Source organism: Chenopodium quinoa, unplaced genomic scaffold (genome assembly GCF_001683475.1).
Source record: "Chenopodium quinoa cultivar QQ74 unplaced genomic scaffold, ASM168347v1, whole genome shotgun sequence".
NCBI classification, from domain to species: Eukaryota; Viridiplantae; Streptophyta; class Magnoliopsida; order Caryophyllales; family Amaranthaceae; genus Chenopodium; species Chenopodium quinoa.
The window spans coordinates 350,806-378,603 of NW_018743217.1; the positions used below are offsets into that span (position 1 = coordinate 350,806).

Sequence of the window (27,798 nt, forward strand, 5' to 3'; positions counted from 1 at the left end):
TTTCTTCCTCTACTATTTCGAATGTCCTTCCCCTTTTCAATTATTTCCTAATTTCTCAATTCCTTCTCTTCAATTCTCTTCTTTTTTTTTTTAATTCTTTTCTCATTTTTAATCATCATACACAATATCTCTCTCCACGATTTTCTCTCTCCTCAATTTTTCTCCATTGTTGATTCCTCTGTTTTTTTATTGAATTTGTTCATCACTGCTATTCATCGCGATGGATTTAATTTATGTACTTGAGGTTCTTGACACTACAGGTTAGATTTCTTATTGTACTTGATAATTATCGCTAATTAGGTATTTTTGTTGTTGATGTTAGTTATTGATTTTTCATTTTGCTGTTGATTCTAATACTTTTTTTGAGTGATTGTTGATTTGAAGTGATTGTATAATTTTTAGGTTTAATTAGTTTTAATTTTATATAATTCAATTGATTAATTGATGAATTGATCAAACAATTGATTAATTTTAATTAAGCTGCTGAAATTTGCGATGAGATTTTGATTTCTCATTGTTTTTTATTAATTTGTGATGAATTTGATCATTTGTTGATTAAACTATTAAACAATTCCGTTAGAATTTGTTTAATATGATTTTGAACATTCGCTTCATATTATCACTTAATGCAGAACTTATGTGATTAATTATTTGTTGTTTATTAATTATTGATTAATTTGAGATTTAATGTTAATTAAGCTGCTGAAAGTGTGTTGAATTTCATTTTTTATTTTAATTGCTTTTTTTTTTTGGATGATTTTCAGTTTCATTTATAATTTAATTGTTGAATTGATGCTTTAATATGTATTATATGAATATAATTTGTTTATATCATGTTTTTGAACATTTTGTTCATATAATTCGAGTGATGCACTTTTCATTTTATTTATTATCAAAATTGTTATTAGCAGTATCATATTATGAACACTGTTTCTAATTTTTATGAACATTTAGGTTACTTTAATGAACCTTTCTGATTTACATAATTCTCTAAGCATATATAATATATGCTTTTAAAAAAATAATTCTAAACGTAATTATGAACATTTTCCTGTATTTGAACTTTGTTGTTTTATTTTTGAACTTCAGTAATGGTTATTATGAACTGTGTTTGTTTATTGCAGGTATAAGGTATGAAGTCATTTATAAAGATAGTCTGAAGATTGAGCAGCATTTTGAGCAGCGTCTTTAGGTGCGGAAGTTTTTGAAGGGTACCGGTATTTAGTGGTTTGTGGTTAAGGTTCAGAAGTTTTTGTAGGTGGTTCAAAGGTTTTTGTAAGGTGTTCAGTGGTTTGTGGTTGGGGTTTAGAAGTTTTTGTAGGGGTTCAGAGGTTTCTGTAGGGTGTTTAATGGTTTGTGATTAGGGTTCAAAATTTTTTGTTGGGGGTTCAGTGGTTTGTGGTTGAGGTTCAAAAGTTTTTGTAGGGTGTTTAGTGGTTTAGGGTTGGGGTTCAAAACTTTTTGTAGGATTTAGAAGTTTTTGTAGGGTGTTCAGTGGTTTGTGGTTGGGGTTCAGAAGTTTTTGTAGGGGGTTCAAAGGTTTTTGTAGGGTGTGTTAGTGGTTCGTGGTTGGGGTTCAATGGTGTTTGTAGGGTGTTTAGTGGTTTGTGGTTGGGGTTCAAAAGTTTTTGTAGGGGGTTCAGAGGTTTTGGTAGGGTGCTCAGTTGTTTGTGGTTGGGGTTCAGAGGTTTTTTAAGGTGGTTATAATGTTTTTGAAGGGTGTTCAATGGTTTGTAATTGTGGTTCAAAAGTTTTTGTAGGGGATTCAGAGGTTTTTGAGGTTGGTTCAGTGTTTCTGGTAGCTTATCATAAAATTCTAGGGGCTTATCAGAAGTTTATGGGGGCTTTTGTGTTGCTTTTGGTATCTTATCAGAAGTTTCTAGGGGATGTTCAGAAATTTCTTGAAGGTGTTCAGTATTTGGTCTATAATTAAATATTAAACACAAAAAAAGGAAATACATAATATGAAACCTTTCTTCAAGCATGCCCCACTGTTTGGACTTGCCTTCAAGCCAAGCAAGTCTTTCCTCAAAGGTGTATTCATGCATCTTTCCTTCTTCCGCCATCTCTACGGCAAACCTGGCTCTGATACCAAACTCGAGGATATTGTGATAAAACAAGCCGAACAAATAGAGAGGCTTGCTGCAACTGTGGATGGGTTAACGGAGCAACTTAACTTCGTGCAAGGCGTCGCTGATGAAGCACAAGATAAATGTGCAACCTTAACGCGTGCCCAGAGAGGGCTCGGGGGAAGTGGAGGTGACAAGATAAAACCTCCCAAGCCCCGGACCTTCAATGGCACGAAAGATTCAAAAGAAGTCGATAATTTCATTTTCGACATGGAGCAATACTTTCGGGTCTGTCAGTTGGAGAATGAGTTAAAAGTTGATACCACCACTATGTATTTGGTGGATGATGCAAAGCTTTGGTGGCGCACCAAGTACGCCGACATCCAAGCTAAGAGGACGGCGGTGGATACTTGGGAGAATCTGAAGAAAGAGCTGATGGCCCAATTTTATCCCGAGAATACCGAGTTTGTTGCTCGCACCAAGCTCGCTGCTTTGCAGCATAAGGGTTCCATCCGGGAGTATGTCAAAGAGTTTTCAGCGTGCATGTTGGAGATCCACAATATGTCCGAGGAAGATCGCCTATTCAACTTTGTGCGTGGTCTTAAGGAATGGGCCCAAAGAGAAATTTGGCGCCAAAAGATTGATACTTTATCGGGAGCCATCGCTGCAACTGAAAGGTTGATGGACTACTCCTCAGAGAAAGGGCAAAGTTTGAAGAAAGGAATAGTGGGCCGACACCGAACCCTCCTAGGAACTCAGGACATGGCTCGCAAGTGAGCTCCAACAACTCGAACAATAGATACAATAGGAGTGGGGGAGAAGACTCTCGGAAGAGTGGAGCTTCTTCCTTCTCTAGTAGAGGAAGCACCCCTAGTTCATCTTCGGCAGCCAGGCCATTGACGTGTATCCTTTGCCGAGGACCGCACAAGTGGTTTGAATGTCGACACAAGGGAGAAATTGACAATCTCCAAAAGAAACTGTCCTCCATGTCCTTAGAAAACCCCGAGGGGGAAGAAGCCGATGAGGTAGAACTTAGTGAAGGAGAACATTCCAGACTAGGGGCCATTCGCATGATGTGCGCTATGGGAAGAGAAGGCTCTGAGGGACAACCCAAAAACTCTGGGTTGATGTTTGTGAATGCGTTGGTAAACGGAAAGGAAACTCGTGCCATGGTGGATACAGGTGCTACCCACAACTTCATTTCAGAAAAGGAGGCAAAAAGACTTGGGTTGAAGCTCCTACCAGAAGGAGGCAGTATGAAAGCGGTGAATTCAGTTGCCAAACCGATCCACGGCGTTGCCAAGAAAGTAACAATGAAGCAAGTGGAGACTTTCCGCCTGCAGTTGCCGAGCTACTATCAGAGTTTCAGGATCTCCTCCCGAAAGATCTACCAAAAGTTCTCCCACCTAGAAGGACTGTGGACCATGAGATTGAGCTGGTTCCAGGGGCGAAACCCCCAGCACGAAGCCCTTATCGCATGGCTCCCCCAGAATTGGGTAATTCATACCAATATACTTGATAAAATTTATACACAAATTATTAGTTCATACAACACATATATATGAACTAAAAAGACAACGTATATGAACATCAAGCATGAAATGTATGAACTCAAAAATGAAGGTAAGGGATATGGAACGATTAGTATCAAATTTTCTAATTTTATTGCACAATCACCGAAATTGGTCAAAAAGCTCCAAAAAAAAAAAAAAAACCTCCAATATTTTTTTTAACAAAATATAAGAAACTTTATATTAAAGTGGATAGAGAAAGTTGAGTTTTCCCCATTGTTAAAAATTTTAGAGCTTCTAGTAATTTAGAGGGAAATAAAAAATAATCTTAAAAAAAAAAAGGAGAGAGAAAAATTGAAAAGGGTTGTTGAAAATTTAAATTTAGGTTTTCAAAGAATTTAGAGGTAGAAAAAAAAGAGAATATCAAAATTTAATGGTCAAAACCAAAAAAAAAAAAAAAAATGACTGGGCCTTTAGACTGTTGGGCGCGAATTTGCTGGGCTGGGAGGAGAATTGGGCCTGGTGCACCTATTTTTAGGTGCACCATGGTGCATGTAATACCAATTGCAACAATTGTACCCAAATCCACTATTTTGGGCCAAAAATAGCAGGTTCTTAAGGCAAAGTACTTGTATAAAAAGTTGTATGAGACAACGAATCGAAAATGTGCCGAATTATTATATTTATGTATTTGGATTCTTAGCCCATCCCCAATTAATTCTTGTTTGATTTTTTAAAAATTCGTTTTCATTATCGTTCATTGTCAATTGTAGATGTCGTATGACTTTTTTATCAATGAAAGTTAGTGTCCTTTAGAACTTCTTTCAAAATTAAATTAAAATAAAATAAAATTAGATTGTCCAAAACCTAAAAAAAGGGCTAAGCCTAAAATTTGGGGCCAAAACATCTGCCCAAACCAAATATTTTTCAGGTTGGGCTTGTTTTGATCAAGTCTAGGACTAATTCTGACCTCTAAAGTCCAAACTACAGTACAATACGAGTAGATAAGATATGAATTCAATACATCTTACAAAATCAGTAATAGGGCATGTTCTCATTGACTGAACTGAATATTTTATGAGAATAGGAAATTAGGAGCTGAACTGAATTAAACTGAATATTTTATGAGAGAAGGAAACTAGGAGCTAAACTAAACAGAACTTAACTTATTAGAGCTGAACTGAACTGAATTGAACTAAAAATAATCTAATGAAAACAGGGCCTAAGTTTTAAGTTATTATCTAATCATGATACATGTAACTAGTCTCAAATGTAAAATCTCTCATTATTACAATGGCACAGGACATTTTCTAGGCCAAAAACTAGTTACAATATATATATGGCGTTACATATTCTACTTCTATTTTACCACAAATGATCTCCACTTAGTACATACACATAAACTGTATAAAACATCCACTGATCTCACACGCCCCCAACACTACTGCACATGCATACTAGTACTATTAAAAGGTAAAAACATGCTCTTAAATTAGTTAAAACTTAAACCAAGTATTATACTATTATCCATATAATACCAGCTAAAATCCAGCAATTTATGAATAGTTAACCATGATTAGGGGGAGTCACAAAGCTACCTCCTCCACCACTCCCTCCATGAGCACCCTCAGCTCCATACCCGTACCCGCCGACACCACCACTGCTTCCAGACCCATACCCGTACCCTGACCCAGAGCCCGACCCAGACCCGGACCCATACCCAAACCCGTAACCCCGTCCGAAACTGGTAGGCGAATGGCTTGAACCATACCCATATCCCCACCCGCTTCTAGGCCCGGCCCCCCAACCCCATCCATAATCCCAATTTGGGCCGTGGGCTGAGCCCGTGGCGCCCGTTGGTGTATCCTCATTGCCATGGTTGTTAACTTCTGCTAAGGGTGATGAAACTGTGCCCGGTGTTGTTGTCGTCGCCGTCCCCTCCATTCTCCGATCTCGGCTTTCGCCGAAGCTGTTATAGCGAGCTAGACATGTTGTAGCAAGCATGAAGAAGAGCACGTGTAAGATGGCAATTTTGGTTTTATAATGATACATTTTGAATGATTGTTTGTGTAGGATAGATGTTTTTTGTAAGTTAATACTTATTGGAAAGCTAATGTGAAGCTACATATATATAGTAGGAAGAAGTGGGAAGGAGGTGACATTGTGATAAAGAAGAAAGTGACCCCTTTTTTAGGTGTTGTTTAAGCTTGTGGTATGTGAGTTGGTTAAAACTTTCATATGCACTATTTTGGTTAATGCACTTGCATGGATGATGGGACTCTCTCTATGTATTTACCATCACATTTTTTTTTTAATTAACACACTTTATCATACTGTCTTCATTTAATTGACACACTAAATAATTAATTCTTTCTCATTTTTTTTCCACCACACTTTTGATTAACTATTTATACTCATTATTTGTATACTATGGATTCCCGTTTTTTATTATTTACAATAAAGAAATATTTTAATATCTCACAAATAATATCAAAAAAATAGAGATTGTAATAAAATAAAGAATCGGTCAAATATATATGGGGTATAAAACTTTTTATCAATCAAAGTGTGTTAACTAAATAAATACGGACAAAAGGTTTTATATTTATTTATTATTTTTATTTTTGGGTTTTTCTACATTATAACCCTCTAACTTTTCGTTTTCTAAGATGTGCCCCTCCTTTTTAAGAAATCCACATTGTAACCCCAAAATACGTTTAGTTTCACCGTTACCTTGCCGTTAACAAAGTCCGTTAGCGGGGCCCACTCACCACTTAATAATATTTTAATAATCGATTTGCGTGTTGAAAATGGTTCTTTTAAAGCTTTTTGGGGGACATTTTAGTCTTTAAATGTCCAAATTAAGCTCAGATTTAGCAAAATAATTATATAAATTCCTCGTTTTGCGTATTAAAAAATGTCTCGATTTGCATGTTTACGTATTTAATACATAAAACGATACACTTGCGTCTTCTTTTTGCCAAATCTGAGCTCAATTTGGTTCCATAAGGCCCAAAATAACCCCAAAACCTTTAATGGAACAATTTTTAACACGCAAATCGATAAAAAAATAATTATTAAGTGGAGAGTGGACCACAATAACGAAATTTGTTAACGACAGGATAACGACAAGATTACTGTATAGAAACTAAATGTGTTTTGGGGTTACAATGTGAATTTCTCAAAAAGGAGGGCACATTGTAGAAAACGGAAAGTTAGAGGGTTATAATGTAGAAAAACCTTTTTTATTTTATGTGATTACAAAAATTGATTTAATGTAGGATGATTATATTTGTTGGATATTTGTTGGATATGGGTGGGGAATTGAGGGTCCAAGTGCAACCCGTGATATGCACTATATATTTTTCTACTTTGGTATCAAGATTTAACGTGTCCTTTTGGATGAGGATTGAGAGGCAAAGTAGCCCGTAAGTAATACTACTACTTAACTAGTTATTTGGCTTGTACACATTATGACAATTATGAGCACCACCGCCATACTTAAGATAAAATATCTTTTATACAGATAAGATTTTGTCTCTTATTGAGGTTAACCTAATTATCTCATGTGATTCTTAGCTTCTATCAAACCTTAATTACATCTCATTATATATCACAAAGTGTTAACATAATTTTATATATCTGTCATGCACCATTACCATAATAAAGCACTTTAAATTTTTAATGGACTAGGGTTACTAATGCACTAATATTATGCATTACAATTTACAAATGGTATTGAGACTATTGACCATGTATATGTTCTAATAAAATTAGTAGGGTTACAATGATTACGATTAATCCATCCATCTAAAGCATGGTTAATAAATAAAGTTTTAAGGAGCTTTTCTAATACTAATAATGATCGAGCTGAGTATGCCACACATCTTGTTGTTGTCGTCATCATCATTGTTCTTCAAATATATATTCAGGTTTGATTTGATAATTTTGTATTGGGTTGTATATATACTTGTATAGTATATGGCAATGATATCCTTGTGTCAGCTTAGATCCAGATTAAATTTGATCCATATATTATATATGGTTATATATGTAAAAATTAACTTATAAATTACTTTACTTCATGGTAAAATAAATAAAATTATTATTACTTAAATTGATATTATGGGTTAAGTCAAACAATTTAAATTCTAGTCAAAATAAAAATTTGTGATTTTAGCCATGTTTTTTTTTTTTGCCTTTTTGGAGGGATTTTTGATTGACATAGTAAGGCCAATCTATTGAACATTGAATAGTTATTACAATAATCAATGATGAGTCCATTTTATTTGTTTCTTTATCGTCCCTTTCATTTTGTAGTCCCCCGTCTCCAAAAGTTCGACCCTTTTGGCCTAATTTTAGTTCCAAAATGATCGACCCATTTGTATTAAAATACCCACCAATTTACAATAATATTTGTGCAAAATTAATTTCTCCATATAATTTTTTTTTCATGTATTTTTAATACTTTATCTTTTTTTTTTTTTTTTTTTTTTTTTTACAAATTTCATGTAAATTTATCTTTCCAATATACTTTTACTTTTTTTTTTTATTTAACTTTCTTAATACTTGAGAAATTAACCCAAAGGGATCGTTCTTTTGGGGACGGATGGAATATAATTTTACAAAATCCAATAAAGACTAAGAAAATGCTTTGTATAATTTACAAAGCATTAATTATATCAATCTATATGCGTTTATTTTAAGAAATATATTTAATATTTAAGATTGCATAAAAGAACAACTCTAATGGTCAAATTAGCTTGTCATGCCACATAAGCTTCTTTTAGACTAATTTTTATTTGAGCTACTTTTTACTCCAATGGCCGGCTATTAGAGCATCTCCAATTGTATATAAAAAGGACATGCTTGCTAATTGAATTAAATTGTAAGCATGTAGCTTACCATTAGAGTAACAATATTGATGTAGCTAGATCAAGCGACCCTGCTCAAACAAGTTATTTTGCTTGATTTCAAAGAAAACTTCATCCACTTATATTATGACAACTGTAGGTTAAAAATTACTTTATTTATTTATTTGTTTATCCAACCTACAATAATTTATTGCTCGCCATTGGAGCACTTTGTAGCTTAAAAATATACTAGCTTAATATTTTGATGTATCAAGGTAAGCTAAATACAAGCTGTTTTAGCTTACCATTGGAGATGTTTTTAGCTTACTATTTAGATGAGCCTCCATTCCATGATTAACATTTTTTTATAATCCAAACAGATTAACTTGGAGCTCCAATGGTCAAGCTAGTAGATAGGGATTATTAAAAATTATAAGTAATTCCCTAGCTACAACTATTTGAGCTCTCATTTTTTAATTTGAAATTCAATGATTAAAATTAATTCACACGTGCTAATTGTGGATTATTCCTTTAATTAGGAAATTTTGACAATTATCACCTTATGTTATTTCCATTTTAGCAATTACCACCTTCTTTTTTTTTTTTTTTTAAATTACCACCTTCTATTTTTCAAAAACATCAAAAGTTGCCACCTTCTTGCCCCCAACTACCACGTGACGTCATTTTGGGCAAATTCTTTCCCTTCCCTCCCTATTTCCCTCACATTTCTCATTCCTATGTGGATTCTCATCTCCCCTCTTGCTTTTTTTCCCCCAAACCACCAATAATTATTCGTCAATTTTGATTTGGAGGAGTGAATTGAAGTGTTTTTGATTGTGTGGGGGAAAAAAAGTGAAAGGGGGGATGAGAATCGAGTTAGGAATGAGAAATGTGAGGGAAATAGGGAGGAAAGGGAAAGAATGAGCCCAAAATGACGTCATGTGGTAGTTGGGAGGCAAAAAGATGGTAACTTTTGATGTTTTTGAAAATAGAAGGTGGTAATTTTCAAATAAAAAAATAGAAGGTGGTAATTGCTAAAATGAACATAACAGAAGATGATAATTGTCAAAGTTTTCCTTTAATGATGTAGTACTCATATATAGTCTCCCATCTTTTGTGATGTTTATTATCACTAGGCGAAAAAAGCAATTGCCCACCGGTTCAAAACCCCCTTATGCCATCGGTTTTGAACCGGTGGCTTTTTGGGGGGTGGCAATAATATTTAAAAAGCCACCGGTTCAAAACCGGTGGCAAAAACAAGCCCGGTTGCAATAATGCATCCTGTTTTTATTTTTTTTGGATATTACATATAAATGCCACCGGTTAACCGGTGGCAATAACATACATGATTTGGCAAATAACTCACAATTCACAATCAATATAATAGGAGCGCAATATTTCATTATATTCAACAATAACAGTTACTGTACAATACAAAAAAAAAAAAATTACAATGAATTAAAATCAATAATGTAATTCTAACTTTAAATTATTATGGTACAATACAAAAAAAAAAAAAAAAATTACATCAAAAACATTATCCCAAAATCAAAGTCTTGAATCTTGTTACATCAATTAACACCTGCATCAATTAAAACCCAAAAATTAATAAACTCACAAACAAAAATGCGTAATAAATCCCAGAAAATTCGCCTAACAAAACCCAGAATATTTGCCTAATAAAAATCGCATAAAAAATTACTACGAAAAGGATGAAAACCCAAAAAAAAATCGCTTGTAGATCTGAAAAAACAACAAGAATTCCAGATCCAAAAAAATTAATATGAAAAGGATGAAAACCCCAAAATAAATCAATTAAACCCAAAATTAAAATCGAATTAAACCCAGAAGGAGATCGAATAAAAAACTGAGAAAATTCCAAAATCGATTTAAATCGAATTAAACCCACCCACCACCATAACCACAACCACCATCACAACCCACGAATTCCACCAAAAACAACAAAAAAAAAAGTAAGAAAAAAGAGAAATTACCTCGAATTTCACCAAAAACCCCCGAAATTATGTTGAATTTCGGATAAAGGTCGATTTTGACCAGAAAACCTTTGGCGGCAATAGTAAGTGGCGGCGGCGGCGGTGGTCGAAAGAGGTGAAGAGGAGGGAGGGGGCGAGCAAGATGAGAGGAAGAGGAGAATGAAGGTGGAGCGAAGGGGACTAAAGAAGATCAGAACGAGATAAAATGAGGGACGAGAGAAGATAAGAACGAAGAAGATAATTAAGAAGATCAGAAGACCACTATCAGCAGTGAGGAAAAAAAAAACCTCTCAATCTCTCTCTACCCACTTTCTCACTCCTCCCATACAATTTCTCTCATCAAATATTTTTTTCACTACATCAATGAGGAGAAAAAAAAAAACCTCTCATCACTTTTTCCTCCACTATTTACTATACCCCACCATAATACACATCATCTTTTTATTTTATCTTTATTTTGAAATAATGTTTATACTACATATTTAATTTTCCAATACAATTAAAATATGTGAAAATAATTTATTTTTTAATTAAATTTAAAAATAATTTAATAAAAATGTATAATTTAATAACAATTTATAAGTTTTATATTTACTTTTCAATTACGTTTAAAAATAATATAATAAAAATTTATAATTTTTATATTTATTTTTCAATTACGTTTCAATTATAACTTAATAAGATTGTTATTTATTTGTCAATTACGTTTTAATTATAATTAATAATTTTTTTTTTTATTTTTAAATTACGTTTTATTTATAATTTAACATTTGAATTAGTAGCACATTTTTGTAATGAACACATTAAATAGTCACATGGGAACTTCAATAACGGTAATACAAACACATGGGATGTTAAATAACGGTACAAGTACGAACTAGATAAAAGTGGTTCTACTAAAATAAAATACAAACACGAGTATTAAAACATAAATAACGATACGGTTACAAATAACAAACTAAAAAATTATTTATTCAACCGCATTATGACGAAAGTTCTGCCATATGTGCTCCACTAAATCTTGTTTCAGAGATGAATGAATTTCTCTATCACGAAGGGAAATCCTTCTCTCCAAATACGTGTTGAAATCAATGTTGGGTGGTCGCCCGACGTTGAATTCAAATGGCTCGTTGTTAAACACCGTGGCACTTGTGCTCGGGTCTGCCCGCCTCACCGTATGTTGTGGTCGATCTTCTTCGTAGTATCGTCTCAAAACATCTGCACGTGCGTAGTTGTGTCGTTCATCCTCGACGATCATGTTGTGCATTATTATACAGGCTTTCATAATATCACAGAGAATATCTTCGTCGTATGCAAGTGCTGGTTGTCGTAGTATAGCGAACCTAGCTTGTAAAACTCCGAAAGCCCGTTCGACGTCTTTCCGAACTGCTGCTTGTTGATCAGCAAACAACTTGTCTTTTCTAACATGAGGATGTGTTATACCCTGTATAAAAGTTGGCCATCTCGGGTAAATCCCATCGGCCAAGTAGTAGCCCAACTCATATTGATGTCCATTAACCGTAAAATTTATGGGTGGTGCATGACCTTGTAAAACATCATCAAATACCGGTGAACGGTAAAGGACATTCAAATCGTTACATGACCCAGGCATTCCAAAGAACGCATGCCAAATCCATAGATCCTGATCAGCAACAGCTTCAAGAATGAGAGTTGCACTCTTGCTACGACCAGCATATTGTGCCTTCCAAGCAGTAGGACAATTCTTCCACTCCCAATGCATGCAGTCTATACTACCAATCATCCCTGGAAAACCACGCAGATCATTTTGATGAAGGATTCTCCTTAAATCTTCATCTGTAGGTTTTCGTAGATATTCACTTTCAAATTGTGAAATAACCCCTTGACAGAAATGTTGCAATGCCTGCCTAGAGGTTGTTTGGCCGAGACGTAAATATTCATCCACAGCGTCTGCGGCTACGCCATACGCTAACATTCTTATTGCAGCGGTGCATTTCTGCAACGGTGATAAACCAAGCTTCCCAGCTGCATTTCGACGTTGCTGGAAGAATTGATCCCCCTCAACCACTTTGCTCATAATGCGGCAGAACAATGACCGTTGCATACGGAATCTACGTCGGAATTGGTTGTCGTTATACACTGGATTATTCGCGAAATAATCGTTGTATAGTTGCACATTCCCTTTTTCTCTTTCCCTATCCCTTTTGGGCTCCGTTGATAGTTCAGTTTCATTATTTAGTGGAGGTTCTTGTGGTTGGTCTGGAGGAAGTAATCTATGAGGTAGGTGATTTGCTACATACTCATCAACTAAGCAATCAAATTCATGATTTTTGGAGAAATCATCAGAAGAGGAGCTTGAGGTGGAAGAAATGAAAGACATTTTTATTTTGGTTAGGTAGTTGGTGTGTTTGGGATTGTTTCCGTTTATAATAACACAGGTATATATAGAAAATGTGAAAGTCATTATTGGATGGTAGTGGTAAGTTTGCATGTGAGTTAAAGTGGAATTGAAATTGCATGTGACTCGAGGTGACAATTCAATGCATTATTTTAGCATGTGATTGTGCAGTGTTATTGATGTTTGAGCAGAGGTGACAATTCAGTGCATTACTTTAGCATGTGATTGTGCAGTGTTATTGATGTTTGAGCAGAGGTGACATGTGACGCGTGTCAGATTGTATCTTTATCAGATATCAGCTTTATCAATTTCAAATTACTAAGAAAACATGTGAATTAACTGAATATTAATAATAAATTTAACATTACATAAACATAAATTTAACATAAACTAAATAAACACTAGTACATTAAATTAACTGAATAAAACATAAAGTTAACATTAACTAAATAAAACATAAGCCAAATCTCCAAGTCACACGTGCCTTCTACCATATAGCATTGCACGTAATTCCTCCTTGTAGGCCTCTTCATCGGGAGTTAGATCAGTACCCTTTGAAAGTAGATCTTGCAGCATTTCATAGTTCAGCCTTCTCTCTTGTATGTCAACTTGTTTTTGTTGAATTTCGACTTGTTTTTGTTTCCTCCTCTCCCTTTCCATGTCAAAATCCAACTTCTTCAACTGTATTTGTGCCTCTGTTTCCCTACAGGCATTATTCTGCTTCATTTGCTCACCAATGGTTGAAGAATCAGAAGCCACTTTTTTCCCTTATTACGCTTGGCCTTTGCCTTTTTAACACCATCGGGTCGAGGAAGACCTCCAGAGCAGAAACCCGTGGATGGTGTATCACCTTCCTCTACGGTTCTACATCGCTTATCACTGCCACTACTATCATCTTCGACGGCATCACCTACAGCTAATCTTTCCTCTCTTGACAACGCCCACCTAAGTTTTGTCCTCCACTTTGGGTCATTTTTAACCATTTCCCAACCATGGTGACAATTAAAATTATGTTGAGTAGGCTTGGAGGAAGCATAGAATAACTTACTGGCGTTATTAATTCGATCTGCTTCGTTGTAGCCACTTCCTGTAACCCTTCCTGCTTCGTCATAGCAGCTACTCCATTGTATTAAATCAGCTGCCATCCTTCTCCAACGACTTTCCAAACTCCTCAAAGGTCTTGGTGGTAGAATGTGAGGTTTCTCAGCCTGCGCTTCATCATATGCCGCTGAAATTTTTCTCCAAAGCACAGATGCTTTTTGGTTTGTACCAACAATTGCATCTTCACTGAATTGCAGATACAAACCAATAAGAGTTTCATCCTCCGCAACAGACCACATTCGACTCCCTTTTGTAAGTGGTTGGTTTTGATTGACAGACACTCTTGGAGGAGGTGGAGGGTATTGTGGAGTATCTGGAACACTTTCTTCCATTTCATCTTCATATTGAGAATTGCTCCCTTGATAAACAGGAGGTGAATGTGGTGGTGGAAATTGAGGAGGTGTTTGTTGTGGTGGAAATTGAGGAGGTGTTTGTTGCGGTGGATATTGAGTAGCTATTCGTTGAAGGAAGGTTTGAAATCGAGGGTTAGTGACAAAATCATCACCCAAATCAGAAAAATAATTAGAAAAATCTGGTTTGTTAGGATCCATTAGCAAAATAATAATAATAATAATAATAATGATAATAATAATAATAATAATGATAATAATAATAATAATAATGATAATAATAATAATAATAATAACAATAATAATAATAATAATAATAATAATAATAACAACAACAATAATAATACTACTACTTTTTTTTGACAATATAATAATACGATTTTTTCAAGGATTAATAAATTTAACAGAAATAATAATAAAGAAATTAATAATAATAATAATAATAATAATAATAATAATAATAATTATAAGAATACCAATAAAACTACTACTTTTTTTAAATTAACACTACTACTACTACTACTAGTAATAATAATAATAATTATAATAATAATAAAAATAATAATAATAATAATAATAATAATACTAAATAATAACTGAGGTTTTTTTTTTACGAATAATAATAATAATAAAAATGATGAAAATAACTCAAAGAAATTGGGAAAAGAAGGAAATTTGTAGTATTTATAGGTTTTTTGAAAGTATATCAAAATATATCAAAATGCATGTCTATTTATAGAGAAAAAAAAAATCTATCCGTTGGTGAATTTTGTTTTTTTTTTAATAATTACAACGGTTATATTTACCTTACAAAAATATAACCGTTGTAATAAAAGCAAAAAAATCTGATTGGTTGGAAGGATAAAGCCTGACGCGTGTCGCATCCCCATTGGCTGGGTCTGACGCGCGTCAGGCCAGCTGCCCCCTCTTTTTTTTTTCCCTTTTTGCCCCTCAAAACGGCGTCGTTTCGCCCTTCTTTAAGGCAAAACGACGTCGTTTTGCAAGCCAGAAGGGAAAAAAAAGGGAAAGACGCGTGTACGAGTGGGGCCCACTTGTTACTGTTCACGAGTATTTCCCCTCAACTCTTGTGCGTTTTCCATAGCTCTCAACGGTGAGGGTTTTTTCCCTCACTAACGTAATGCTCGGGTATTTTTTTTACACCCTTATTTTTACTCGTGAGGGCTTTTCTCCTCACTGCTGGGAGTGCTCGAAGGAAGATATAATGAGGGAGGAGAGAATGAAGATCAGTAAGAATGAGGAGGAGGGAGGAGAGAGAAGATGAAGAGGCCAGGGTTTGGTAAAGGGGGTTATATATACGGAGTAGGAAGGAACAAAAGGGGTGAGCTAAATAAAAAAGGCCGGTTTTTTTTTAACAAAGCCACCGGTTCAAAACCGGTGGCATAAATAATTGCCCCACCAGTTCAGTTTGAACCGGTGGCAATACTTTTCCCTCAAAATCCCGCCCGTTTTTCCCTCTTTTTTCCCACCGGTTTTTAAAAATCGGTGGCCTTAGGGCGGTGCCAATCTTCTTTTTTCACCTAGTTTATAAAGTAATTATTAGAGGTTTTAACTATATCATCTCTAATATGTTCACGACTTTTCGTGATCTATCATATCACATATTCGCATGGATTTCTCAAAACACTTGTAGTGCGATTAGCAACAGTTTTAACCTTGAAAAAAAAAGGTGAAAATAAGGATTTTTAATCATGACAAGTCATGCTTGAGTATGAGTCTAATCTAATGTAATCTAATCATGCATATTTTAGTTGACAAAATTCTACAGTGTTTTTAAATTTTGATCACAAAGTTTCATTAATCTACAAGTAATTATATAATAATGTGGAATAGATTTCGTTGGAATCGTCTCATTATATATATATTTTTTAATAATATTAGGTTTTTATAATTTTTATGTGTATAGAAATTAAGATAAATATGTTTTAAGACGCGCCTTAGAAATCATAAGAAATCAAATAAAGCAAAAAAAGTTAGAGATCGATTGAGTAATCCGTAATTAATTTGATGCCAAATGATTAGATGAATAATATTATTGATAGAGAATACCCATAGAATATTCTCATCCTAGGTTTAGGATATATTTTGTATAAGATTATCTTTGATATCTATACATATCTTATAGTTACCTAATATGATTAGGTTTCTCATTGTAACCCTATAAATATTGATCAATGGAAATCACTCTAAGCGAGGAGTTTCATAAAATCTAACATGGTATCACAGCTTTAGGTTAGATCTTGGGATTATATACAAAAATTCTCACCCTGCCGGTGGGTTAGAAAATTAAACCCACCGGCGGGATATACAAAGTTTTTTATGCTTCCGCAAACACACATATAGGTTTTTTTTTTTCTTTTCTCAAAGTTTTTTTTAGAATCTTTATGTAACCTTGCGTCTCCCACCAACAGTAGCAATCGCGAAAGCCTCCTCCATCATTGTTGGCAATCGCATACACTACCGCCTCCCACTACTGGCAGTAACCACATCTGCCAACCTACTCCATATGCCGCACTCTATTTCCACCTCCCCATGACCAACAATGATTCTTACATTGCCTCATTGGTTTTTTTTAACACATAATCACATAGATTTTGTTTGGGTGGTGGTATATCACAATAAGGTCAACTTTTGCACATCTCTTTTGCTATCAAGTTAGCTCCTTTTATTGTTGCAGCACTTGGAATCTTTGTGGAGTATTACTTCTTGCTACCTGGTTTCTCTTCTGAGAATTGATTAATTTCAAGCGGTGGGATTTAATCTTTTCTTGCGCAATTTTATTTATTTTTCTTCAACTGTGATTTCACGTAGTAGTGTAGTCCGATGATGGTTTGATCCCTTAGCTTCTTCTTCTCTGGATCTGCAACTTAGCCCAAGTCTGTGTGCGGCTCTTCTCCTTCTCCTCCGGCTTAGCAGTGCTTATATCTACTCTATGTAGGTCGTGGCTGTTGCTTCTCTCGTCATCACCGACACATTTCTACTACTTTCTCTTTTGATCATGGGTTACTATACTATCCTTACTGTTCGATGCCTGATTCAGATCCAGTCTGAGCATCCGATTTTCTCCCGCTCTGACTGCGGGGGTGTGATAGAGAATACCCATAGAATATTCTTATCCTAGGTTTAGGATATATTTTGTATAAGATTATCTTTAATATCTGTACACATCTGATAAAGAATACCCATAGAATATTCTCATCCTGGGTTTAGGATATATTTTGTATAAGATTATCTTTGATATCTGTACATATCTTATAGTTACCTAATATGATTAGGTTTCTCATTGTAACCCTATAAATATTGATCAATGGAAATCACTCTAAGCGAGGAGTTTCATAAAATCTAACATGGTATCACAGCTTAGGACATCTTGGGACAACCCCAAATAAAGTTTGAACCGAAGTAATTTGATTGAGAGCTTTGGTAGGAAGAATGTTTAGGAGATAGGTGGTCGTTTCCAAGGCATGATGCCAAAACGACAGAGGAAGAGAAGCATGAAATAAGAGAGTACGCTTAACGTTGTTAAGGGTTCGAATCATACGCTCGGCTTTGCCATTTTGAGAGGATGTGTGTGGACAAGAAAAGCGAAAAACCAATCCATTTTTGACACAAAATAGTTTGAACGGGTCATTATCAAACTCACGACCATGTTAGATTTTATGAAACTCCTCGCTTAGAGTGATTTCCGTTGATCAATATTTATAGGGTTACAATGAGAAACCTAATCATATTAGGTAACTATAAGATATGTACAGATATCAAAGATAATCTTATACAAAATATATTCTAAACCTAGGATGAGAATATTCTATGGGTATTCTCTATCAATTATTAATGCGGTTGTAAAAAAAAAAAATATTATTAATGCCTATAATATGGAAAAATATATAATACGAATTAATAATAATACGAAGTACAAACGTAGTATAATAAATTGAACTGATGTCGGCATAGATGTGATAGATCTAAGTACGTAGTATTGTACTTAAAACTAAAAGTTGATTAATTTATTCCTCTTTTTTAATTCTTTGTTTATCACAATAAGGTTATTAGCTTTTGCATTTTTTATCTCAAAATTTGTTATTTAGCATTATAAGAAGTATTTTCTTGTATTATTTTTGTATATAATTAAATAAATAAACACTTTCTATGTGCTCTAAAAAAAATATTTGCAACACACCCTTATGACATATACTTTGAAGACAAGATTAGATAATGTAAATAAAATAATTAATAAAAATAATTTATACACATTGTACATCATCCTTATCATTAGTTGTACACTGGTACATAATCAAAATAATATCCAACTCTAATTGCCTCCTAAAAATGTGTGACTTGAGGTTGTATGATTTGTATCATTGCAGGTACGTCGAAGAAAACAAAGGAAATATGAGTTTTTTTAAAATGGGTAATGATATATACAATTTGTATATAAGCATTAAGGCAGAAGTAGATAAGAAAGCTAATATGAAAATACTAAAGTAAAATTAATATTAAGTCATTAATTACATCAATTAACGCGTGATTTTTTTTTCATACATTCCGAACTTAATTTTATTTAAAGTTATATATTTTGTATCAAAAAAAAAAGAAGTTATATATTAAATTTCACGCATCGGGATGCTTGTTAGCGAGAGCTGATACACATACAATCATTGTATGCTGTCCCTACATACAACACCACTAGAAATTTGACACATCATCAAAAAGTGGAGAAAAATTAGGAGTCAAATATAAATTGAATTCAAATGGAACATGGCCCCATTATTATAGCTAATAAAAACATGACAAAGTAATGTTGTTTGTGGGGACCACATACAACAATTGTATGTGTAGCCTTAAACATTAAATTCATCGTGCATTAAGTAGATATTAAATAATGTGTACAATATTTAAAAAGATCTTGTTTTCTTGAAAGATTTATCACTATCGTGATAAAAATAATAGAACCAATGGGTGAAAACGATGTACAAAATAAAGATTTAGAACTTTCATTACAAATCCAAAATATCACATAATCAAATCTACGTTGATCTAGAAAATTCTTTGTTGCTAAAAAGGGGAAATGCTTTGCCTTAGCTTGTTGCATGCATTATGTATGTTTACATTGATGATGACAATACTTTAATTAAATAGCTTGAGTGCTTATGCAATACCAAATTAAAGCTAGGCTACATTTAACTCTATCTTCATGTCTTAGCTAGAATCATATATACCATTATTTATATATCGTGACTTTAAGAACTTTGGTTTCATGTTGAAGAAAAAAAAAAAAAATTCATAGCTTTGGTGAAACTTTTTATTGAAATTTGATGGTTTATTTAGCTAGTATGTAATCATGAATTATCCTCAGGCATTTCTCACAATTTCTTACCTATACAATAATATTGATTTATGTATAATTATTTAGGGTCTGTTCACATTTACTGAATTGAGTTGAACTAAACTGAACTAAACTGATTGGAGCTGAATTGAACTAAACTCAACTGAGCTGAAATGAATATTTTATGAGAGAGGAAAATTAGGAGCTAAACTGAACTGAACTAATTGGAGCTAAACTGAACTGAACTGAACTGAAATTAAGTAAATGTGAACAGACCCTTAGATTGCTAATAGTTTGTAATATCCAATTATCCATCCATTCAGTTCAGTTCAGCTCCAATCAATTCAGTTCATTTCAATTCAACTCGGTTCAGTAAATGTGAAAAAGACCTTAATTTGAACACATAAAAATTCTCTTCAATGTGAAGTATAATAAGTAATGTTGTACTGCATGAAAGTTCGCTGTCTCATTGTAAAACAAACATTTCTCCTAGTGATAATTGTTGTCGTATATGATATATAATAGGTTAGGTCCTGTACCGTGCACAATTATTTTAATTATTCCATATTTTCTTTAGATAATTAATTAGTACAATAAAAAAAAAAATTGCTTAGTATATGTGGTAGGACACGCTAAATTAAAAGAGGCAAATAATGATTTTGTGCAATAAGATAGATAAAAAGGTTTAGTATTCCTCTAAATTATATTTTATGGAAAGGGGAGAAAATCATAATCTTAATTAATTTTTACTCTCTATAAATCATCCATACTAAATTAGTTGATGTAGACAGATTAATCACTATGTTACTATTCGTTTTACTAAAATAAAGAAAAAAAAACTACTATATTGGAGTTTTTTTTTTCTTTTTTTTAAAAAAAAAATAATTAAACAATAAGACCTTGTTTACTTCATCTTTACAAAAAATAACATTTCTAAAAATTAGCCAAATATAAAATAAACAAAAAAAAAATTGTTATAAGCCTGTTGTTGACTCTAATCCGAAATTTTGGACTAGTGTGAACATTTTTTGACCTGTGACCTGAAGTGACTCGACTCGAAATGACCCGTGACTCGATCCGATTTTTTTTTTTTTTAAAGAATGAAGGAGGGATGACCTGACCCGATTGATAGTTCTACATAAAGTAATAAAATCATTTTAGATTGTGAAGTATTTTATTTCAATTGATTAGGATATATTATTATAAATGAATTACGTTTTGAAGTACTTCCTTCGCAAAAAAAAAAAGTATGATTTAAAAAATAAATTATTTAATTGTTGTCTACGTAGCGCGAGATATGGTGAAAAGTTGAAATGCCAAAATGTCACTGTCTCATGATCTGGCTAAACTTATAATTTATTTTGTATATGTGAAATATAGCTAGGTATTTTATCGGAAATAAAACTCTAAACCAACAATTTTTTCTTATAAGTCTATCAAAGTTTTATTGAAAATAAAACTCTAAACTAATTTTACATTATCCTACAAAATCTATCCTAGTTTTTTTCCATCAAAAAAATATAACTTTTTTATCCATAAAAATAAATCCTACCTGTCATACTAAAAATTAATTATTGCCTACATGGCGTGACACTTGGCGAAAAATTTAGGATGCCAAGTGCCGATGTCTCGTGGTCTGGCTAAAAGTTTAGCATTATATATTAGTTGTATGATATTTAATAATGGCTGAAATATTTAATATCGCTGCTTATCACTCTTGGTTTTTTTTTGGAATATAAAACCAATATTACATAATATTAATTTATAAGATAATTATTTTATTTTTTTTGAAACAAAATTTATAATAAAATTATTGAAATTTATAATTCAATTTATACATAAAAATTGGAATTTTATTAAAAAAAGTTTTCTAAACTAACAATTTTATCCTAAAAATCTATCCAAATTTTATTGAAAACAAAACCTTATCCTAAAAAATATATCCGAATGTATCCAACTTTTTTAACCAGCAAAAATATATCAAAATAAAATCATGTGTCAAACTAATAATTAAATATTGACTAGCACGACACTTGGCGAAAAGTTACAAAGGCAAGTGTCGTTGTCTCATAGTCTGGTGATGACTGGATTGTTTTAAACTTTTTAACTTAAATGTTAAATACAATCATATAACCCGTTTAAATAATGTAAATATTTAGACATACAATATCATATTTCTTATTTATATAATAGTATAATAGTAGATTTGATATATGATTGTTTATTTTTAAATAACCTACTTTTGTGCTCGGGTGAAGCCCGAATTGTCTTAATATTATTTTATTGCATTTAAATTATTTTTAATGAACTGAAACTATTTTATCAAACTCAAATTATTTTTTCTGATTAAAACTTATATTTTTCAGATTTTCTATTTTTATTAAAATATATTATAAAGAAAAAATTGCCACCATTAATCCCAACTTTAATTTGCCTCGTCCGCCAATATTAATCCCAACTTTCGTTTATTCTCTATCACTCCCAACTTTAGACCATATTAATTTTTACCACTCCCATATGACCTGCAACCGGTTAATCAGGTTCATATTTGTGAATTAAATTTTTTTTGCACACGGGTCAATATTTAATTGGTTGAAAAAAAAGAAAAAAAAAACAAAAGAAACATGTTAAAAAAAAAATTAAATTCCTAAAACTAACCTAGCCACCATACCACCACCACCACCAATAGCGCAGCAGCCCAACACCTTCCCCACCTCGGACGCACACCCTCCCCACATGCACTCCCTTCCTAGCCCACCACTATTGGAAAACCAATCCTAATCCTAAACGGTCGTTTCCCCACCAAAAAAACAACCCCATCCCCAAAACTGACCACCAAAATTAACCACAAATGGCCGAAATCGGTCAATGTTGGGGCTGAATGGTTGATTTCAACCCTTTATTGGCCAATTTCGGCCGTTAGTGGCTGATTTTGTAGCTGTTTAGGGAAATGGGTAGGTTTCGGGTTTAGGGATGCGAGAATTCGAGGTTGGTGGGTTTTGTGGATTTCATGGTGAACGAAGGGGAAAGGGGAGGTGGTTGGGGAAGCGCCTGCACCGGGGGAGAAGAAGAAGGATTGGGCGGATGCCGGCGCTCCGGTGGGGAAAGGGTTGGGGTGGTGATGTGTCCAATTTATATAGTGTTTTACCCCCGTCCCTTGGTCATAATTAGTAGTGTTTTTGGCTCTTTAGAGCCACTTTTATTACTAATTGGTGTTTTCTAGTGTTTTTGTAGTTTTGCTTGAGTTTTGTAGGAAATTGCTCATTTGGAGCGTTTTCCGGGTTTTTCATGAAGCAACTACGAACATTAGGAGGACACGACCTTTCTTTGAAGCCCAAGACCGGTTAGAGCCGGTGGTTAAGGGCTCGGTGTATGATACCGGAGCATTTGGACCAAGTATTCAAGACCCGAAGAGGAAATCCGGATTGGGCCGAAGAATCAAGCCCAATCGAAGTCCAAGCCTCGAGGAGAAGATCGGGCCCGATCGGGCAAGCTTGCGCCTGAACGGGCGGGCGCGCAGAAGAGGGCACAAGCAAAAGGCGCGCCCGATCGGGTGAGCATTAGCTCAATCGGGCGCGGCTTCCCAGGAAGACCTTGAAGAAAAAAGGCGGGCCCAATCGGGCGGCCCTTCGTCCGATCGGGCGTGTGTTTTTGGAGCCGAGATTTTAGTTTTCAATTAGGATTTATTTTAGGGATGTTTTAAGTACGATTTTTGTACGTAATTTTGATTACCTTCTCTTTTAGACTTTCTCTCTCTACTTAGAATATTTTCTCTCTCTAAAATTCTCTCAACTTTGTTCTTAATTCAATTCCATTCCTTAATCCAGATTACTTTTGGTAACAATTTCTTCTCTTTTAATTTCAGTTATTTTCTTTAATTCTTTCATCATGTCTTATTTTATTATTTTGATTAGCTTAGATTTAATTATGCGTGAGTAGTTTAATTTCTAGGGTTTATGGGGATCTAATAAATAATATGAAGGGATAATTTGTGATTGTTGATTATCAATGCTTGATTATTTTCCTATTGATTGATTTAATGCTATGCAATTAGGTTTGGCCAGATTTAATTGTATTAGTTTAGCAATATTGATTCGAGATTCGAGAGATGAGAATTGATCTTTGGGCTTAGTTTCAATAGGCGGACTAATTTATAAATGGTTAAGTCGAGATTCGAGAGATGAGATTTAATACCGGTAAATTAACTCTGTGATTGTAATACGTAGCGAAAGCCCTTTATAATCTGATTAATTGATTCATTGATGATTATTTATTATGATTTAACCCGGAATATTGTTTATTGGTGAACCTATGCCCTAGGCTTTTCCTTCATTGATTTATCCCTTATTTCACTCCCTTCTTACTCTTACCTTTAGCAGTTTAATTACCTTTTTACAATAATCTGGTTGTTAATTTAGATTGCTCTTAATTAATTAGGAATAAATTGACTTGTTTCCCTGTGGTTCGACCCTTCTTCCCTATTGTAGGCGTCGTTTGAAGTGCGCCTACGTTAAAAGCATGTGTGAATATGCTTGGCACTCATAGGAAGTGGGAATTGACATATACGATCAGGGACAAGGAAAGTAGGGAGCCGCCAACAAGTTTTTAAGGAACTTGTAAACCGTTCACGGATCATAAAAGGCAACCACGATAAAGGGACAACGATAGGCAACAACGATTGACCCGTGAAGGTTACACCCCATTTATAATCCATGAAATTACTAACTCCATATGGTTCGGAACCATGAAAGGAGGATCGGGGATGATGGTACGAAGTGAGTCATGGAGTCACATTCGTCCGTATTGGCCTCTACTCGATTCTTATAGTGAAAAGTGATTCCTGCGATCTCAAAGGCATACAAACCAAATATTCAATTCGCTCCAAACTATTATTAAGCTAAATTGGTTTAATATTAATGCAACATATTATTCTAAAAAATATTGTGATCACTTGATTAAACAACAAGATTAAAAAGGAACTTAAATCGGTTGTCCAAATTATCTTATCAGGCGTAATTTTCAATTACATATTCCCTTTAAACATGCAATGTGGTGATCAATAAATATAATAGAATATACATTAATATTGGAAGCAATTTAACAATAATAGCGTTAGTCAAATTAAATATAAAATAACCTAATCATGATGCTAGCAATATTAAAATAAAATAAGAGTAATTAAATTAATTAATTACTCACATTCCGCGCGTTCCTTTAAATTGCTACATCATGAATAAACTGTTAGTAACTTCAATAAAAAATATAAATTAAATGGAAATTAAATTAAATTAAAAGTAGAGTTGATTTGGTCCAAACCCTCAGTTAATTCTACCTACCACGCCTTGGTTAAAGTATAGAACTTCAGGTATTGTATGGACTCCTTGGAGTGCTTAAGGGGAGAAATAGTGAAAGAATGGGGAAGCTAGTGTTTAGGCTAAAGAGGGAAAAAAGAATTATTTGATGATCAAGCTTGTTGATGATTGAAAAAGGGGTGATATGACCTCTATTTATAGGGAAAAAATAGGGTCGAAGAATCAAGAAAAAATCGAGTTCGAATCGGATTAAAACTCTTGCGATAGACAACAGTTTTTGCGGTTTTTGTTTTTATCATATCTTTTGATCCAGAAATCGGAATAAGATGAATAAGATATCGTTGGAAAGTCTTGAATTCTACTTTCTAACCCAATTAGAATCAGATTAAATTATTTTATATAATAAAAGATATGGCCGAAATAGTGAGACGGTTTCAGTTTTGGATAGAGTTATACATTTTATTCATATCTTTTCCGTTATTGCTCGGAATTGATATTATAATATATCATTGGAAAGATAATTTCAAGGGCTATCCAACCATATAAAATTTGGATAAAAAAATATGAGGAACGAAAATAATATCTGTCTATCTTTGAATGTCTTTCAATTCGAATAAAATTAGGACTTTAAAAAAAAGGAGTTTTATTCAATTTCAAACTCTTTAATCTTATCTTTTCAAAAAGGATAATTAGGATCTTTTAGAAACTTATAGAAGCTTCTAATTAATCCTAATTGGTTTAGGAATGGGATTAAATAATTTTTACCCTCCACATGATCATTGGGTCGTAGGTAAGGTGGGCTTAGGTTCGGTTTGGGCTCGGTTTAATATTTTGGCCATAACTTATTCGTTATAACCCGGGTTTGGGATTATAATATATTTGGAAAGCTCTTTTCAAACCCCATCCAACTATTCAATCATTGAACCCAGATTATGGACCAAAATAAACTGGATTAAACGTTTTTATAAAAAGGACACGAAATAAATGATTTTAAAGGACACGAAATGAATTATTTTGGGTTTAAAGGCACGAAAAGAGGAAAATAAGTTATGGTTTGGGAAAATGGGATAGGATTTGGGTTGGTTTATGAAATGGAAATATGGATATAAGCACTCCAAGATTAAATACTTAACCCGACCAATAATGACGGTGAGAGGTTGTTCATCATCGAGTTTGGTTTTGGGGAGACATTTTTAGGTGTCTACACCTATCTACATAGTTAGTGGATTTAGGTTTTATTTTTGATTAGGTGAATACGACTTGAGCATGGTGGCAGCAAGTTGCAAGCTGGGCATGGGTGGTTTTGTGTTTTTTTTTTCTCAAAGAAAAAAAATCAAAATTTTTAAGTCAATTATACTACGTTGACACGTGTCTTGTAACTTGTTACATTAGGTTAGATGACTGGTTGGGTGATAAAAATTAATAGGGTGCAAAGTTGGGAGTGATAGGAAATAAACGGAAGTTGGATTAATATCAGCGGATGGAGCAAATTTGGGATTATTCCGGGCAATTTTTCCTATTATAAATACATCTCATTTTAATAACTTTTTAAAATGAATTTTATGATGGAAATAATATTGGGTTATAAGATATCTATTAAAAGTTATAATTAATTTTTTTATATATGAAATATATATTAGAAGTATATCGATAATAAAACTCTATACAAATATTTTTATCGATTTTAAAAAAATCTATCCAAAATTCGCTTAATTAGAATCCTATGTGTTACAATAATACCTATTTATCACCTACGTGGCGCGACACTTGATGAAAATCTGGAATGCCAAGTGTCGCTGCCTCGTAGCTTGGTCACGAGACCTGATTCATACATTAGTGATATGATACTAGATTTGAAAAAATGAATAAAATATTATAGGATGATAAAAAATTTCGTAAAGAAAAAAATTAATCAAAGTGATAACCCAATGTAACGGGCCACACATTAGTTTTTATTATACGAAGTGTAAGTTAACCGGCTCATGAGGCTTTATTGAACAACCTTACTGTCAAACTATTACAACAATTTGTCTTTCTTCTTTAGTCCCTCATAATTCAATTTGTTAAATTTTACTTGTATAAAATACTTCTTTTATTCTAAAAATTTGTCCCCTTAGAATTGAATATGAATAGAGAGTGAAGGATAGCTCAAGTGTGGTTAGAGCTCCACTCCCGATTACAAGATCTTGGGATCGATTCTCATCACCCGCCTTTGTGGCTCTCTAAACACCAAAAAAGAATTGAACATGAATATTATTAATTAAGAAAGTAAATAACAGGCTAGGTATATGTTAGCAAGATAGTGGAAATTAGAAACAAAAATTAAAATTTGTTCGGTATTTGGTAGTGGGAGGGTTTTGCACCACATAAGATATGAAGAAAAAAAGGGGGCACCCAGTTGATCAGTTTGATCAACAAAAGTTGTAAATCAGGTGGCAGTTTACGCAATTTTGTGCAACTTTTTTCAAAAAAAAATTCTGATTTTCAGATCTACTCAACAAGTTTACAAACTCCATCTGTAAGGATGATGTGTCCATCATAGGAGACCATTCATTCTCCTTTATGCCCATGACTCTTTAAAAGCCTAGGACTTTACACTTGTTAGGGTGTATTAGGATTTGAATTCATGACTGTTTAGGGGACCTTGAATTAGAGTTGACCCTATCATTATGCTTTTTTGTAAGAAACTAGTAAGGAGTCACCAATGAGTTTTAAGAAAACTCATAAACCTCGTTCATGCCTTTCTCCCAAGTAGGGTTCAAGGGATATTTAGCATGAATCATAAGTTTACCCCATGCCCAAATTGGTCTACGTGTAGCAGAAATGAGTTCGGGATCGAGGAAACTAAAATAACGTTCCTTTTAGGGAGGAATTGCTATTCTAGCCC

The 27,798-nt window shown here is 33.6% G+C and overlaps 3 protein-coding genes and 1 long non-coding RNA gene across 4 annotated transcripts; all 4 read right to left on the bottom strand.

The window, feature by feature from the left end:
- Positions 1–4,787: 4,787 nt before the first annotated feature.
- Positions 4,788–5,725, bottom strand: LOC110734686 (keratin-associated protein 21-1-like). The gene has a single exon (XM_021914827.1). The coding sequence runs from the start codon at positions 5,630–5,632 to the stop codon at positions 5,147–5,149; it is 486 nt and encodes a 161-aa protein (XP_021770519.1). The 5' UTR covers positions 5,633–5,725; the 3' UTR covers positions 4,788–5,146.
- A 4,076-nt stretch (positions 5,726–9,801) lies between these two features.
- Positions 9,802–10,702, bottom strand: LOC110734678. Its single transcript, XR_002513871.1, has 2 exons — positions 10,428–10,702; positions 9,802–10,015 (listed from the first exon to the last, which is right to left on the bottom strand). It is a non-coding gene; the product is annotated as an uncharacterized LOC110734678 (long non-coding RNA).
- A 695-nt stretch (positions 10,703–11,397) lies between these two features.
- On the bottom strand, positions 11,398–12,786 carry LOC110734669 (putative nuclease HARBI1). Its single transcript, XM_021914810.1, has one exon. It carries the CDS (start codon positions 12,784–12,786, stop codon positions 11,398–11,400), a length of 1,389 nt encoding a protein of 462 aa, XP_021770502.1.
- Positions 12,787–13,526: 740 nt separating this feature from the next.
- LOC110734670 (glutathione S-transferase T3-like) lies at positions 13,527–14,456 on the bottom strand. Its single transcript, XM_021914811.1, has one exon. The coding sequence runs from the start codon at positions 14,454–14,456 to the stop codon at positions 13,527–13,529; it is 930 nt and encodes a 309-aa protein (XP_021770503.1).
- Positions 14,457–27,798: the final 13,342 nt, after the last annotated feature.